The 13,551-nt window shown below is 57.6% G+C and overlaps 1 protein-coding gene across 4 annotated transcripts in view; it reads right to left on the bottom strand.

The window, feature by feature from the left end:
• Positions 1-6,040: 6,040 nt before the first annotated feature.
• AACS (acetoacetyl-CoA synthetase) overlaps positions 6,041-13,551 on the bottom strand; it is a 58,333-nt gene continuing 50,822 nt past the window's right edge. For 3 of the 4 annotated variants that reach the window (XM_026514689.4, XM_026514690.4, XM_057305696.1), the window contains 4 exons: positions 11,247-11,316; positions 10,715-10,773; positions 9,724-9,926; positions 6,041-7,235 (listed from right to left, as the gene is read on the bottom strand). In XM_026514689.4, coding sequence (XP_026370474.2) covers positions 7,098-7,235; positions 9,724-9,926; positions 10,715-10,773; positions 11,247-11,316 — 470 coding nt within the window. In that variant the 3' untranslated portion in view covers positions 6,041-7,097. The remainder of the gene's footprint in view (positions 7,236-9,723; positions 9,927-10,714; positions 10,774-11,246; positions 11,317-13,551) is intronic. The other variant, XM_057305697.1, reaches the window with a different exon arrangement.

Genomic DNA, 13,551 nt, shown 5'->3' with positions numbered 1-13,551 from the left:
AGATATTGAATCATGATCCCACTGTCCCAGCCCCTGGATCCCACTGAGCCTGAAGTCACGGATAAGAGAGAGCTTCCTGTCACAGTGCCAGTCCCAACTGAAATGAAGACTTACCTGTGGTTGGGACCAAGGGGTGGAGACAGGGAAGAGGTAAAGGAGGAACATTCCCATCCTCAGGGACCTGAGTGGGGCCAAGGAGACAGGATTCATACATAGAAAGGTGCTAAGTGGAGTGTGATCCCGTTTACTGAGGCCTGGACCATTGAGACGGTACATTCACTTTCTACTGCTGCATAATGGATTATCACAAACACAGTAGCTTAAAGCAACACCCACGTATTACCTCATGGTTTCTGTAGACCAGGAGTCCAGGCATGGCTTAGCTCGTTCTCAGCTCAGGGTGAAGGTCAGGCTGCATTCTCATCTGGAGGCCCAACTCGGAGGATCCCCTTCCAAGCTTCCCCAGGTTTATGGCAGAATTCATTTCTTTGTGGCGGTAGAAGTCATGGTAGCTTGCTTCTTCAAAGCCAGAAGTCTCAGCTACTTGCAGTCTCTGACATCAGGGAAGGCCCAGAGCCTCTTATAAAGACTCACCTGATTACATCAGGCCCACCAAGATAGTCTTCCTTTTGATTCATGCAAAGTCAACTGATTAGGGACCTTAATTGCATCTGCAAAATCTCTTCACCTTTGCCATCTTCTGTTGGCTAGGAGCAGGGCGCAGGTCTCACCCCCATTCAAGAGGAGGAAGGAACACAAAAGTATGGGTGCTAAGGGCGGGAACTATGGGGCCACTGTAGGGTGTGTCTACCGCAGAGGGGAGCAAGGCAGTTCAGATTGGTACAGCAGGACAGACTTCCCAGGAAGAAAGGATGTGAGCCCATCCCTGAAGGACTGGTGGTGGGGAATGGGTAAGAAGTGAAGGGGGAAGGAGAGAAAGGAGAGCAGGGGAAGGAAGAGGGAGGAGAGAGGGAATGGAGGGGGAGCAGGAACACGGGCCCCCGAGGAGGGCTGAGCCCTCCTGCCCACACAGACCCTCCAGCCAGCCAGTCTTGGCCCAGCACAGGGGCTGCGGGGGGCTCGGTGGGGGGATGCAGGACAGATAAACACTAATCCAGAGTCTCACAGACTTTTGAAAGCCAGACATAAGATTTCAGAGCTATACTTTCCAGAGTTTGTGTTATGGAAAAAGCACACACACACACACACACACACACCCAATTTTCTTAATCTGGAAATCCATTCTCATAGGCACCAGGCTCCTGTTTTCCAGACAACCTGTCATGCTGGGGAGGGAAGGGGGAGCAGAGAGAGACAGAGGAGGTTAGACAGGCTCTCTCCTAGAGAAAGAAGGAGCAAGGGAAGCAAGGGACAAAGGGCCAGCACCTGTGAAAAGAGGAGAAGAAACAGAGGGGCTGGCTGCCCCCCACTCCTGAAAGGAAAGCCACATGAGGCTCCAGGACCCCCACCCCAGTCCCTGTAACTGAGTATGGCTGGTTTCCAGCAGGGGTCATATGACCCAGGCCGGGCCAATCAGCACATGCCTGGCCACATGTGATCCAATGACCTTCAACACTGGAGCTCAGGTTGGAACCACCAGGAGGAAAACCCTTCTCCCCTCTCAGCACTGAGAGGGCACAATCCTGGAGTGGGACGTATCCAGGTTGGCACAGTGAGAGGAGAAGCCACCTGAGAATGCAGTCAACACAGAGGAAGGTGAAGCTGATACATGGGGACAGGGGACCCTGATGCCGTTCGAGCACCTGGATCCAGCCACACCTGAAGCTAATCCTGGCACTGGACTTTTCAAACCTGTGCGCCGGTAACAGCCTTCTATTTGCTTGAGCCACTTTGGGTTGGGGTTTCTGTTCCTTGTAGCCAACAAAATCCTAAGTCATGACTGAAAAGAGGAAGTGGGCCCCACAAAGAACTGGGCCATGCCAGAAGCAGATAAATGGTAAGCGGGAATGCAAGAATGATAAACTCAGAGCCTGGAACATGAAAACTAGGTCCGAGCCATGTGGGGCCACTTGACAACCACACCTTTTCACTCCCCTAAAACCCACCAGGACTTGTGACTTAGCCGTTTGAGGCAGGGAAAGAAGGCAGGAGCAGGAAGAACAGGGAGGGCATCCCAAGACGAAGAGGTTTGCAAACCGTTCCAGCGCATAATGAGTTGATGAGCAACTGTTTCTCCCCTGGAAGTCATCTAATGAAATTATGAGACCATCCACTTACTGCTGTGATGGTCAAGGGCACTCCAACGTGATCAACCATGACAGCCGAGCCAGTGCTTGGCTTGTGATGTATTTTATACCTCTTAATAGGCCTTTCCTTATTTGCTCACGACAGTCTTGAAGACATGGGGACAAAATGGCAACAGGCTCTTAGAAATGACAGAAAAGGCGGTCATGGCCCAGAGAGAAAGAACCACAGCTCATCAAAGCCAGTTCAGGCTTCTGGTCAAATCCGACAGGCTCCTTCCTGTCCCCGCTGCGCGTTCAACACCTATGTGCTTGGAGAACCACAACGAGTCTCGAGTTCTGTGCACAAGGGGTACTGGGGCCGCGGCAAGAGGAGAGAGCAGGAGGAGGAGGCGGGAGAAAGCTGGAACATACGTCTTATCACCCAGCTCCCAATCCAGACCCTTCCTCTGTCCCGCCACCCTCTAAATGGCGTATCCACTGATGTCCCTGCTGGACTCCAAATCCTTGCAGCTTCCTGGTGGCCCTCGGAACACAGTCCACACTCCACATTCTGCCCAGCGGCCCCTCTCCCACCCGGCTCTCTACCCTTTCTCAAAATCGCCTCTCCCTTGTTCCTCTGGGTCAGTCCATCCCCTTCTCAGGATGTGGCTCAAGCTCGTTCTGCTCTGCCCACGGGCTAACCTCCCACCTTCTCACAGTGCATCCTCCCTCGGAGGCCGTGCCTTGGCGCCGTCTCCTTGGACAGGCCTCAACTATGACGTCTGGTCAGACCTTCTCTCCTTTCCTTGCTGATCATCTGTCCTCCTGCCCGACGTGCCCACTCCATGGCACTCACCATGCTTGGTGACCACTGGCCCCAGTGACTAACAGGGGACGTTGGCTGAAAGAGTAAGTTAGTGTCCGGTCCCCGGCCCTGCAAACCCCCAGGGAAAGCCACTTGACTTGGACACAGAAAGGTGTCCGCAGACGGGAGGGTGCTCAGGGCCCAGGCTGCGGCTGCGTAGCCGTGAGCAGCTACAGTTGGGCAAGGCGACATGAGACGGGGAAGTCTCCCCGCCGGCCCGCGTGTGCGTGGGCGCCCAGACTGAAAACACAAACCCCTGCCGTTCACTGCCCTGCTCTTCTGGGTTCGGATGAGTGTTCGGCCACACACACATGCATGTGTTCACACACACATACACGCCTTCACACACAAACGTGTACGCACACACGTGTGCGCACATACACACATGGCCAAAATGTTATAAAAGCCAACAAGTTTGCCTCATAAATTTACCTTCAAAATGCAGAGACACAAACACACTAGGAAGCGTCACCTTCGCACGCACGCACGCTCCCCCAGGCTGACACTCCAGCTGCAGGTCAGGTGTGACCCAGCTGGCGAGCACACCGCCTGGCCTCCCGCAGCTGAGTGCGGCTGTGGGACAGGTGGTGGCTGATGGGCGGGAAGCGGAAGGGAGGGGCTGCCATGTGAATGCGACCAGCGGCATGGGTCACGGCGACCGGGCCGCCACGCAAGGGATGGTGCAGCAACCAATAGAAGAAACTCGGGTCACTTGGGTGACCTTGCAAAGAAAAGCCACCTACCCTCCCCCCAGGCCACCTCAAAGCTGTTGCAGGGAAAAAACTCTTTCCGGTTGAGCCAGACTGGGGGGTACTCATTATAGCAGCTGAGCCTGGACCCCAGAGACTACAACTTATCCCCGTAAATCTGTGTGCAGCTTTCCCTTTGAAGGCTGAAGTCCAGAGCTGGGGACGTGGCTGGGCCCTCAAAGAGAGTTCATTCCCTACAAGACTTACTCTGGGCACTTGAAGCCTGTCCACACACATCCACAGTGACAGTGGGTTAAAACGTCAAGGAGACACCTTTCCCAAAGCTCAGTGGGTTCAGGCCATTTGCTAGGGGCTTGCTAGGGGCTGGGGATCCAGATGAGGGAGCAGATCTGGGGTGCTCCAGGATTCGGAATGCAGGGAGGGGGCCAGCAGGCAGGTACCCGCAGCAAGAGGGGTCGTACTGAAGCCAGTGCAGAGCAGGGCACAAAAGGAGGGTGCAGGGGTGAGTGTCAAGGGTCAAGTAACCCAGACACAGTGCTCCAGGGTCCCTAGGATTGTCTGCACTGGCGAGGAGGTGGGGGTGGGCACAGTGCCCCCACCCCCCTCCTGGCCCCCGAGGAAGTTCCTGGAGGTGGGAAGACACACCCGGAGGAGGAACAGCTGCCTGGAATCCTGGCAGCCCCACCCAGGCTGCACTGCAGTTCCCTGTGCTCCTGGCGAGGCTGGGGGGACACGTATGGTGGGGAATGGGGAGAAGGATGGGAAGGAGACTGCGGTGGGGGGTGCGGTACAACCAGCAGGCATCGCAAAGGAAAAGGGCAGCTGACCAGCAGGTGCTTTCAGGGCGACGCTCAGGCCAAGGCACATCACGGGGCAGCCGGCATCGTGGGCGTTCGGTGGCTGCTGTTGAGAACATCTGTCTCTCGCTAATGAAGTCATCGGCGCAGCTTATTAACATGGACGTGTGGGCTTGGCCAGCCTGGGGGGTCTTGCTGGAACTAAAAGGGCATGGCAGTTAGGCCTTAATGACACCTCCAGCACAGTCAGCCGGCAGTGGGCTCTGAGCCCCGGGCGGGGTCAGACCTGAGTCCTGGGAGGGAGGCTGGCAGGCTGGTCCCACGGGGGGGGGGGGGGGGGGGGGCGAGCTCAGCCCAGGGTCAGTCGACAGCCAGAGGTCCTGACCACCCAGCTGTTCTGGCACGGGGCTCACAGCTTCTGATGACCACTCTCCCGTCTTCTTCACCAGCAGGACTCGACCGTGTTTGCAAAGTGAGGGAGGCAGAGTAAGGCCCCAAATACGCCCTGTGGGTGTTAGGTTCTGTGGCCAGAAGATTTACGGCGGCCCGTGCAAGTGAGCTTGCTAATCAGTAGACGGTAAAGTGGGGAACGATCCTGGATTATGGGAGTGGGGCCAAGGTAATCACAGAGGTCTTGTGTGTAGAAGTGGGGGGCAGGAGACACTGCAGGCTCTGGGGATGGAGGGAGGAGCCCGCAGCCATGGATGAGGACTCCTCTGGAAGCTGGAGAAGGCCAGGAAGAGATTCTCCCCTGGAGCCTCCAGGAGGAATGCAGCCGGCCGCCTTGCCTTTAGCTCAGCGAGAACTGAGCCAGACTTCTGACATCTAGGACTGTAATAAATTCGTGGTTTAAGCCACGAAGTTTGTGTTAAGTTGTTATAGCAACGACGAGAAAATGCAAAAAAGGTGACAGGTCCTGTTTAAAAACACTCAGACATCCAGACACCCTTGCTGCTAGCGGTGGCCGTGGGGCCCACTTCTGGTCACTTAGGTACCAGCAGAGGTGCACGGGGTGAGCTTCCACAAAACCCAAACAATGGGGACAGACCAGAGACGGGGGGGGGGGCTTTCTGCCCCTCACCCAGCCCTCTCGTCCCTGCCAGGAACATGATGGGAGGTGGGAGGCAGGGCGGCTGCAGACGGAGGATGGCAGACCGAGATGGGCACTGCTCATCGCACAGTCACTACCCCGGCCCCGGGTGCCCGCCTGCCTCCACCTTCCCGAGACGGGAGAAAAAGGAGCCCTGCCGGGCCAAGCCTGGATTCTGTGACGCCACCCCAGTGACACACAGCTCCTGCGATGACAGGGCTTGCGGTCCAGACCCCTGTCTGCTTGGAACCATGGGGGAGCCCAGGGTAAGGAGGGCCTCTCCTCCAGGGAGCTGGCTTCACGCTGAGAAGTCCCCACCGGCCGCTCGGTCCCCTGGCCCCATACCCGGGGCCCAGGAATGCCCCACCCGCACAGGCGTGTGCACATAGACGTACATAGAGAGATGTTTATTGCATAAATTCCTCATAGCACTTTCCCCCTGTGTTTTCATAATCCGGAAGAAAAGGGATTTGAAAAAGGTTTTCATTGTGCTCGGTTTTTAAAAACACAAAAACGAACATTAGGATTACAGAAACTCGTTAACGTGCTGAACGGAGAGTACATGCGAACTGCGCGGCTGTCAAACCCATTACAGCTGCGAGAACACGGCTTCGCCATGAGGTGCCGAGAGCCCCCGGGGGGAGGAGAGCGAGGCCGTGTCCCCTGAGGCCGGGCAGCTCCGAGGCAGGAAGACCTGCGACGGCTGCCCAGGCGGCCCACCGATGCCCCGAGGGCGACGCCACCCCGCGGGGCGGACATCCAGTTTTCGAGCACCCACACGCACCAGATAACGAACATCACAACATTTTTAAACCATTCCAAGTCCATGAAATAAGGAGACCCTGTGAAAGCACGAAAGCCACGTGTTGTCCAGTGGGAGCTTCTGCTCGCCGGGCAGCGCGGTCTGGTGGGGGCGACACGCGGCTCCACCACGACCCGCAGGAGCGGTCGGCCACCGGGGACCAGTCCACGTGCCACAGCAGACGGACAGGCCCCAAGGGACGATGGCCAGAGCCAGGAGACCCACGTAAAAGGGAAACACAGATTTACACCTGAAAAGAGCAGAGGAACTGCAGGCACGAGGCCGGAGGCAAAATCGCTCCCCGAGGGGCCCCGGCCAGCGTGGGAAGCATGGCCGTGACCGTGGCTGTCGGCCCCAACCGTCCACACACTGGTGATCCCCAGCTCCTCACGGCATGTGCAAGAACACTTGTGCAAGGACACACGCTCCAAGCCTCGCCACACACACACAACCAAATGCTCCCTTTCGGCCTCTGAAGGTCATGACATGGCCCAGGAAGACGCGGGGAAGCCACCAGACGCAACTGCGGGACAGACACACACACTTCCCCAAGCCCGCAGACACTTGCCTTCCCAAAGTAACGTCATGAACCCACGAAAGTCACAGCACAGACGCGTGTGGCAGGGTGCCGTGCGGGCCGGTCCAACTCAGAAGTCATGAAGCTCGGGGATGTCCCGGTACAAATCCAGGGTCTCGGGGTTCGAGAAGGCCCCTCGGTGTTCCACGGCTTTTCCCGCGATGATCTGCTTCACAGCCACTTCCACTTTCTTGCCGTTGAGGGTGTACTGCAGGGAGGGGCGGAGCAAACAAGCAAAAGGCGCGGCTGAGCCTCAAGGGGGAAAAGAGCCCTCGGCTCCCAGCTCTAGGCACGTCCAAACCGCGGGACGCACGACCAAACTGCAGACCAAACTGCAGGCCGAACCACCTCCGCCCGGAACCGGCCACACAGCTGCCCTGGGGGAGGGGGCCTTCCACTACGGCGAGCACGTGGCACTTGGGCCACCACATCTGGGGGGCTGTGGGCTGATTCCCTAAGCCCGGTCAGCCTCCTCGAGTGTGAAGCGGGGGCGCCAGCGCCTCTCCCTGCAGGGGGGCGGGGTTCATGGGGCTCACACACAGACAGTTCCCACAAGTGCCTCGCTGTCAGACTGTGTTTCTATTTTGTCAGTTATGTTGACTTCATTACCCTTCCCTGTATCATAAAATCGGCCACCACCATGTCAGCAGCGGGCTGGCTTCCTGCCACCTCGTCACCATACTGGCCAGTGAGCTTCATCCACGGGCCTCACCAAGCTGCCCCAAAATTTTTCCTCAGGAGCATCCATCAGGCTGGGATGGGGCACTACTTTCCGCCCAGTCAGACTCCTTCCAAACGTTCAAAAAGCTCTCCCTAAAACCCGTGGCCCGCGTGTTCCGCCTTTGATCCCTGCGGGCCTCGGCGGCAGTGCGGGTGTCCGGGGGCCAGGGGACTTGAGGACAGAGCCCTTTAGTAAAACTGCGGTGTCCTGATCTCTCCTCCACGGGCACTTTTTTTTTTTTTTTAACCTGAGATGTAATTAAAATTCATTCATTTAAAAAACTCAGGCGACGTGTGAACTAATTAAGGATCTAAGCACTAGCTTCCGAGGGGCTGCCTGTCACTTGGGTGTCAGCCCCTCTCGCCCTGAAATGCAAGAGTCTCACGTGCTGTATGGGCCTGTAAGCTTTACACAAAAGCTCCAAGAACGGCTCAGGGGAGCTAATAAGTTATATCTTCCATCAGCTGACAAAAGAAAGAAGACCGTGTTTCAGAAGAAATCCCACTGTCGCTTCCTCTGGGGAGGAGGGTGGCAGGAGACAGAGACCTCCCCCACCCCGCTGCTACTTGGGCTGCCCCGCAACATACACGTCATGCTGCCTCCCATCGGGATGGGCCAGGCGTCTCAACTGTGAGCGGGGACAAAGATGGGCTGGGGTCAGGGCAGTCGTGGCTGCCTGGGGCCTGCTGGCCTCGCAATGCCCCAAGTGCCCCAAGTCTCCTTGGCCGGGCCACCCCCGCCCCAGCACATGACACACACGGCCAATCCAATCCACCAGTTCAGATCAGGAGAGTGTGAAGACACGAGGGCCTTGAACAATCTCAGGGAACTCTGGAAGTGACTTCCCAGCCCAACCAGACAGAGAAGACAGCACCTGGGGAGAACCGGGCTTGACAGCGACCCCAGCGCCACGCTGAGGACAGAAAGACCAGCCACCATTTCCTGTCTCTCTCAGATAAACCATACCACTAATCTCATGAGCACATATAGTTGGGGAATAACCCTTCTGGAAGCAAAGGACACACTCTCATGCTCCAGAATGTTCCAGAAGCGGATAGAACTGGTTCACGGAAGGAAAGCCTTAGGCCCTCATCAGAAGGCAGTAAGTGTCACAGCCTCAAGAAGTACCTTCCCTCTCTGCGAGAGCCACTGTCCCCAGAGTCACCAGGAGTCACCAAGCGAGAGAGACAGAGAGAACCCCCAAGCCTGGGACCCTTCCTGTGCATAACCCAACTTTAAAAGAAGCGTGTGGACAGGAGAAGTCCAGGCCCTGCTTGGGGAAGCATCAGAGCCGTGCTCCCCCGGGGGCCCGGTCAGGCTCTGCCCCCTCTCTCCATCAGAGAACCGCTAGGCTGCAGGCTTCCGTACAGCCTGGCTCGTCTGTGCACTCAGCCCGCTCTGTGCACACGCGCGTGCCATGCACACAGCAGCTTCCCCTCTCAGCTGACATCCAATCTGGGCGCCCCTCCTCCCCCACTCTGAACCTAAACAAAGTAGAAGGGGGAGCAGCTTTCTGGAGACGTGCCTCTAAATAGATTCGACTCTTCTTTCCACAGGCAAAACTGAAAATTAAAAGGCAAGAGCAACGGCACCCCAGCGGCTCTTCAAAAAGTTAAAATTAATTTTCTCATTAATAATTTTAAGAACACACTAAAACTGCACCGGGGAAAAGCTAGTTGGTTGTGCAGGGCTGGGCCTGCCTAACCTCCGAACACAGGTATTTAGCAGAAATTACTTTAAACGCAATTCAGGAAGGGTTAAAATAAAAAAAAATTTTTTTTTAAAAAGGAGAGATGTTGGGGAAAAAAAAGACGGGGTTGCCAGGCAACGCAGACAAACTATATATAAAGCAGAACAAGCTCCTAGATGAGCCCCAGCGTGTGGGGGCTCCCGGGGAGCCGACGGCGCACCTGGTCGCCACTGCCCGGGGGCAGGAGCCCGAGCCCGAGCCCGAGCCCGGCGGCGGCGGACCTACCGGGATGCCCTTGGTCTCCAGGATGAGGCTGGGCACGTGCCGCGCAGACAGGCCGACGCGGATGGCGTTGCGGATGCTCTTGACCAGCTCGGGCCCGAAGCTGTGGCCGGAAGCCATCTTCAGGAAAAGCAGCACCCTCTCCTCCCCGTCCTTGTTGTACTGGGGGACGCACAGGCTGTCCATCACCTCCTCGAAGGCCTCCACTGCAGAGACAGGGCAAGGGGCCACACTCTCGCACCGGCCCACCGTGGCCAGGGGGAAAGGAGGGGACGGCCGCCTCGCCACCCCCCCTCCCAGGAGGAGTCCTCAAGGGGAACGAGAAGAGCGCCCACCACCGGCAAGAGTCAGAGCATGGGCTGCAGCGGTCGACATGTTCATAAGAAGCCAAACTCAGGCCTTATTTGCTTACTTACAAACTAACTTAAAAATGAAAAAGAAACAAGTGCCCACAGTGGGGACTCCACTGGGGAGGGGGGGGGGGCTGGAGGCAGAGGGATCAGGGCTTCTCTGTCCTGGCTGCAACCTTGACGTGACATCAGTAGGAAGCCACTTCTCAGGGAGGCTGATTTTGTGGCCTTGGTGGGGCATTTTAAAGACCCACGGATGACTCTACCAGGCAGCTAGGAGGCCCACTGTCTTTATATGGTGTCCTGAACGGTGCTGTGTGACCTCCAGCAATCACACCAATTCTCTGAGCTTCTCCTCCTTCACCCGTAAGGAGTAGACACAATTAAGCAACCCATGGTTGCTCACTCTTCAGTAATGTAACGGAACAGGGATAGGCCTCTGAGGCCTGACAGCTACAAGCAATGCGGACGGATGAGGTAATTCTGGAAAGAAGGACATGTTCTCACAGCTGCGGCAAATGGGCCAGAGTTATGCCAAAAGGCAGCATCTTTGGAAAGCAGGCTCTGGGGCGCCCTGCTGGGACACACCCTCCTTCCTTCCTGGATGACTTGAGAGTAATTTGAGGAGAAAAGGAAATACATACCAATGTTATAGATTTCCGAACTGCCGAATCGCACTCCGTTGGGGTTGAGCGTGCCATCGCTAGAAAGAGAGACAAGGTCACGAACACACACCAGCTCCTGAGTGAGGCATGTTGCCCAGGGCGGGGGGCAGGGGCAGTCACTCCCCATCCACCGGCAACACTGGGCCCAGTCACGAAGGCTCCCCTCCGCTGCTCCTCACCGCCACCAGCCACCTTCTCTCTCTAAACTCCAAGCCAGACAATAAGGGAGTCCTCTTTGTGTAGAAACACCTGTCACCCACCCCCCGCCCCTTCCCACCGTACAGGCGTGGCGTGCACCGAATACCCACACACTCTCCGTTCTGGAAGGGCCGTTGCTACGGTGGACGGACACACCTTTGCCACAGGTCTGCCACCTCACTCTGGGGCACAGAAATGTGGATCAGGCCCAGACCTGGCCCTCAGGGAGCTGACACGGGATGCCTCCTGGCCCTGTCTGGATGCCTCGGGAAAGGGGGCTGTAGGGAAGAGAAGCCCTCTAAAGAGCCCTCACCTCCGGCCCAGCATGATGATACCCCCCGTCTTGGGGTTGATTCTGCAGTAGTCACCGTGCGCCCAGACACCTGCGGAGAGGCAAAGGTGCTCAGTCACCCCAAGGAGAAGGGGTCCTGCTGGGCTGCCTGGACAGACACCCACGGCAGGCACGACAGCAAGAGGACGGACACGGCTGAGGCACAGAGACAGGTATGGAATGGGGCTGGGGCCCAGGCTAGAAGTGGACTAGACCTTTCCTGCCCCCAGGAGCACAGCGTCTAGCAGGGGCCCCGGGTGCCCAGTCCTGACACGCACCAGCATGCCAGAGAACGCCACTCCTTCAGGCGCCGACAAGGGCCTCAGGAGTTCACGGGGTTGGGACCACCGCGGCAGTGAGGGTGAGAGAGGTGGCCAGGGAAGGTCAACGGGAGCTCTGGGAGCAGGCCCTGCGTGAAGGGTAGAAACTACAAGCAGGAAGACAGGGTGGTCTGGGCCAACTGAGGGGGCTGGCCTGGAGGGGCTGGAGCCACGCTTGAAATGAGATGAACGGAAGCAGCACGACCAGCGGGAGGCTCCTCACGGAGGCCCAAGCTAAGGCACAAGCCACGTGCACAGAGCCAACGAGCTGGTAAAACCCAGGGGACGTGGAAGGCAGGGCAACGGGGTGGGGGATCAGAGGTGACCCTGAAACCAATCACCTGGGCCATCCCTGTGTGGCCCGGTGTGCGGCTGGGGCCTGGGCTGGCCACATACAGCAACGCTAATATCCCGAGGGATCAAAGCCCAGCCTCGGCCACATCCTCCACCCCCACGGAACAGGAAAGAGAAGTCACGCCTCAAGGGAATTGCCAAGGGAGCAATTCAATCAGCCAGAAGCTTCCTCCTGCCGCCAAAGGCAGTGACCCTTGATCAGCCGCACAAATGGAGGCCACACGGGGATGAATGACCGAGAGCACATCCCACCGGCTCTGCGGCCCCCTGGAAGTCATTTCCCCAGTAGCAGCCTGGCCTCCCGAAATGAGCCCCGAGTCCCTGAGGCCCAGAAAGGGAAAATACCAAACAGGACCAGCCTCGGCGTCTTCACTGAGAGCACCCCCTCCTCTGCAATGCTTGAGGCACTTCCCGATCGGAGGCGCTGACCCCATCAGCTCGCGCCCGTCCGTGAGGCGCCAGCCGGGACAACACGCCGCGTGCATTCACAACAGTTCACTGTCATGACGAGACTGCACAAGCGGCGACTAAGGCTCGGGTGAAGGCCCTGCGGCTGCCCAGATGAAGACCCAGCTGAAGGCCAGGCCGTCTGTCCATCTGCCGGGGCTGTGGTCCTCGGGAGGCAGTTTGGGAACGAAGGGACTCCTAAGCTCATTTCTTCTTCTTCTTTTTTTCTTTTTTTTTTTTAAGATTTTATTTATTTATTTGACAGAGAGAGAGAGACAGCCAGCGAGAGAGGGAACACGGGCAGGGGGAGTGGGAGAGGAAGAAGCAGGCCCCCAGCAGAGGAGCCTGACGTGGGGCTCGATCCCAGAACGCCGGGATCACGCCCTGAGCCGAAGGCAGACGCTTAACGACTGAGCCACCCAGCCGCCCCCTGAGCTCATTTCTTCTGATGCAAAAGAGGACCTCAGGCCTCCAGGTCCCTCTCTCGTCCTCCCGCGGCCAAAGACAGAAACCCCTTCTCCTGAAGGACTTGCAAAACACTCACGTACACAAACAGGGGAAAAGAACATTCCTAGGCCTGCAAGCGATATACCAAGTTTCTGCCGAAGCACATCTGGATGGCTACTCAGAACCGGGCTTACAGACGTCGTCCCTGGAGACAGAGCTGCAGACACAGCCGCAGGGCCCGCCCGCCTGCCCCCCACCCCCCCGAGTCCTTTCTCATCCGGGGACCGGGCGCCCGACTGACACACAGTCCGGGTGTACGGAGCCGGCTCTCCCAGGGGTTGGATAATGAATGCAAGGCCCTGGAAATGGAGACAAAACGGAAGACGCAAACGCACCCTGAAGGAATTGTCATTTGCGAAAATAAAATGAAGCACTTCCACCTCGTCCAACACAAAGTCGGGAGGAAGAATTCACACGGGGCTGGTGGCTCTGCGGCCAGGTTGTCCCGGCAGAGACACGCAGGCTTCCCTGCAGGTTTCCGTGCCCTGGGCCAGCGCTTCCAGCTGTGTTCACGGCACACGGGCTCCTTCCGCCCCGTGTCAGCGACAGCACACCAGCGTGCGGGGGAGACCCAGCCTTGCTCTCGCTTTCCTCCTGGAGGAAATCTTCTACGGTGAGCATGTGTTTTTGTACATGAAAGAACGATGGCAGAGCTTTCC

Source organism: Ursus arctos, unplaced genomic scaffold (genome assembly GCF_023065955.2).
Source record: "Ursus arctos isolate Adak ecotype North America unplaced genomic scaffold, UrsArc2.0 scaffold_34, whole genome shotgun sequence".
Lineage (NCBI taxonomy): Eukaryota > Metazoa > Chordata > Mammalia > Carnivora > Ursidae > Ursus > Ursus arctos.
The sequence above is the reverse complement of the archived record's forward strand: the minus strand, read 5'-3'. Positions and strand labels throughout refer to the sequence as shown.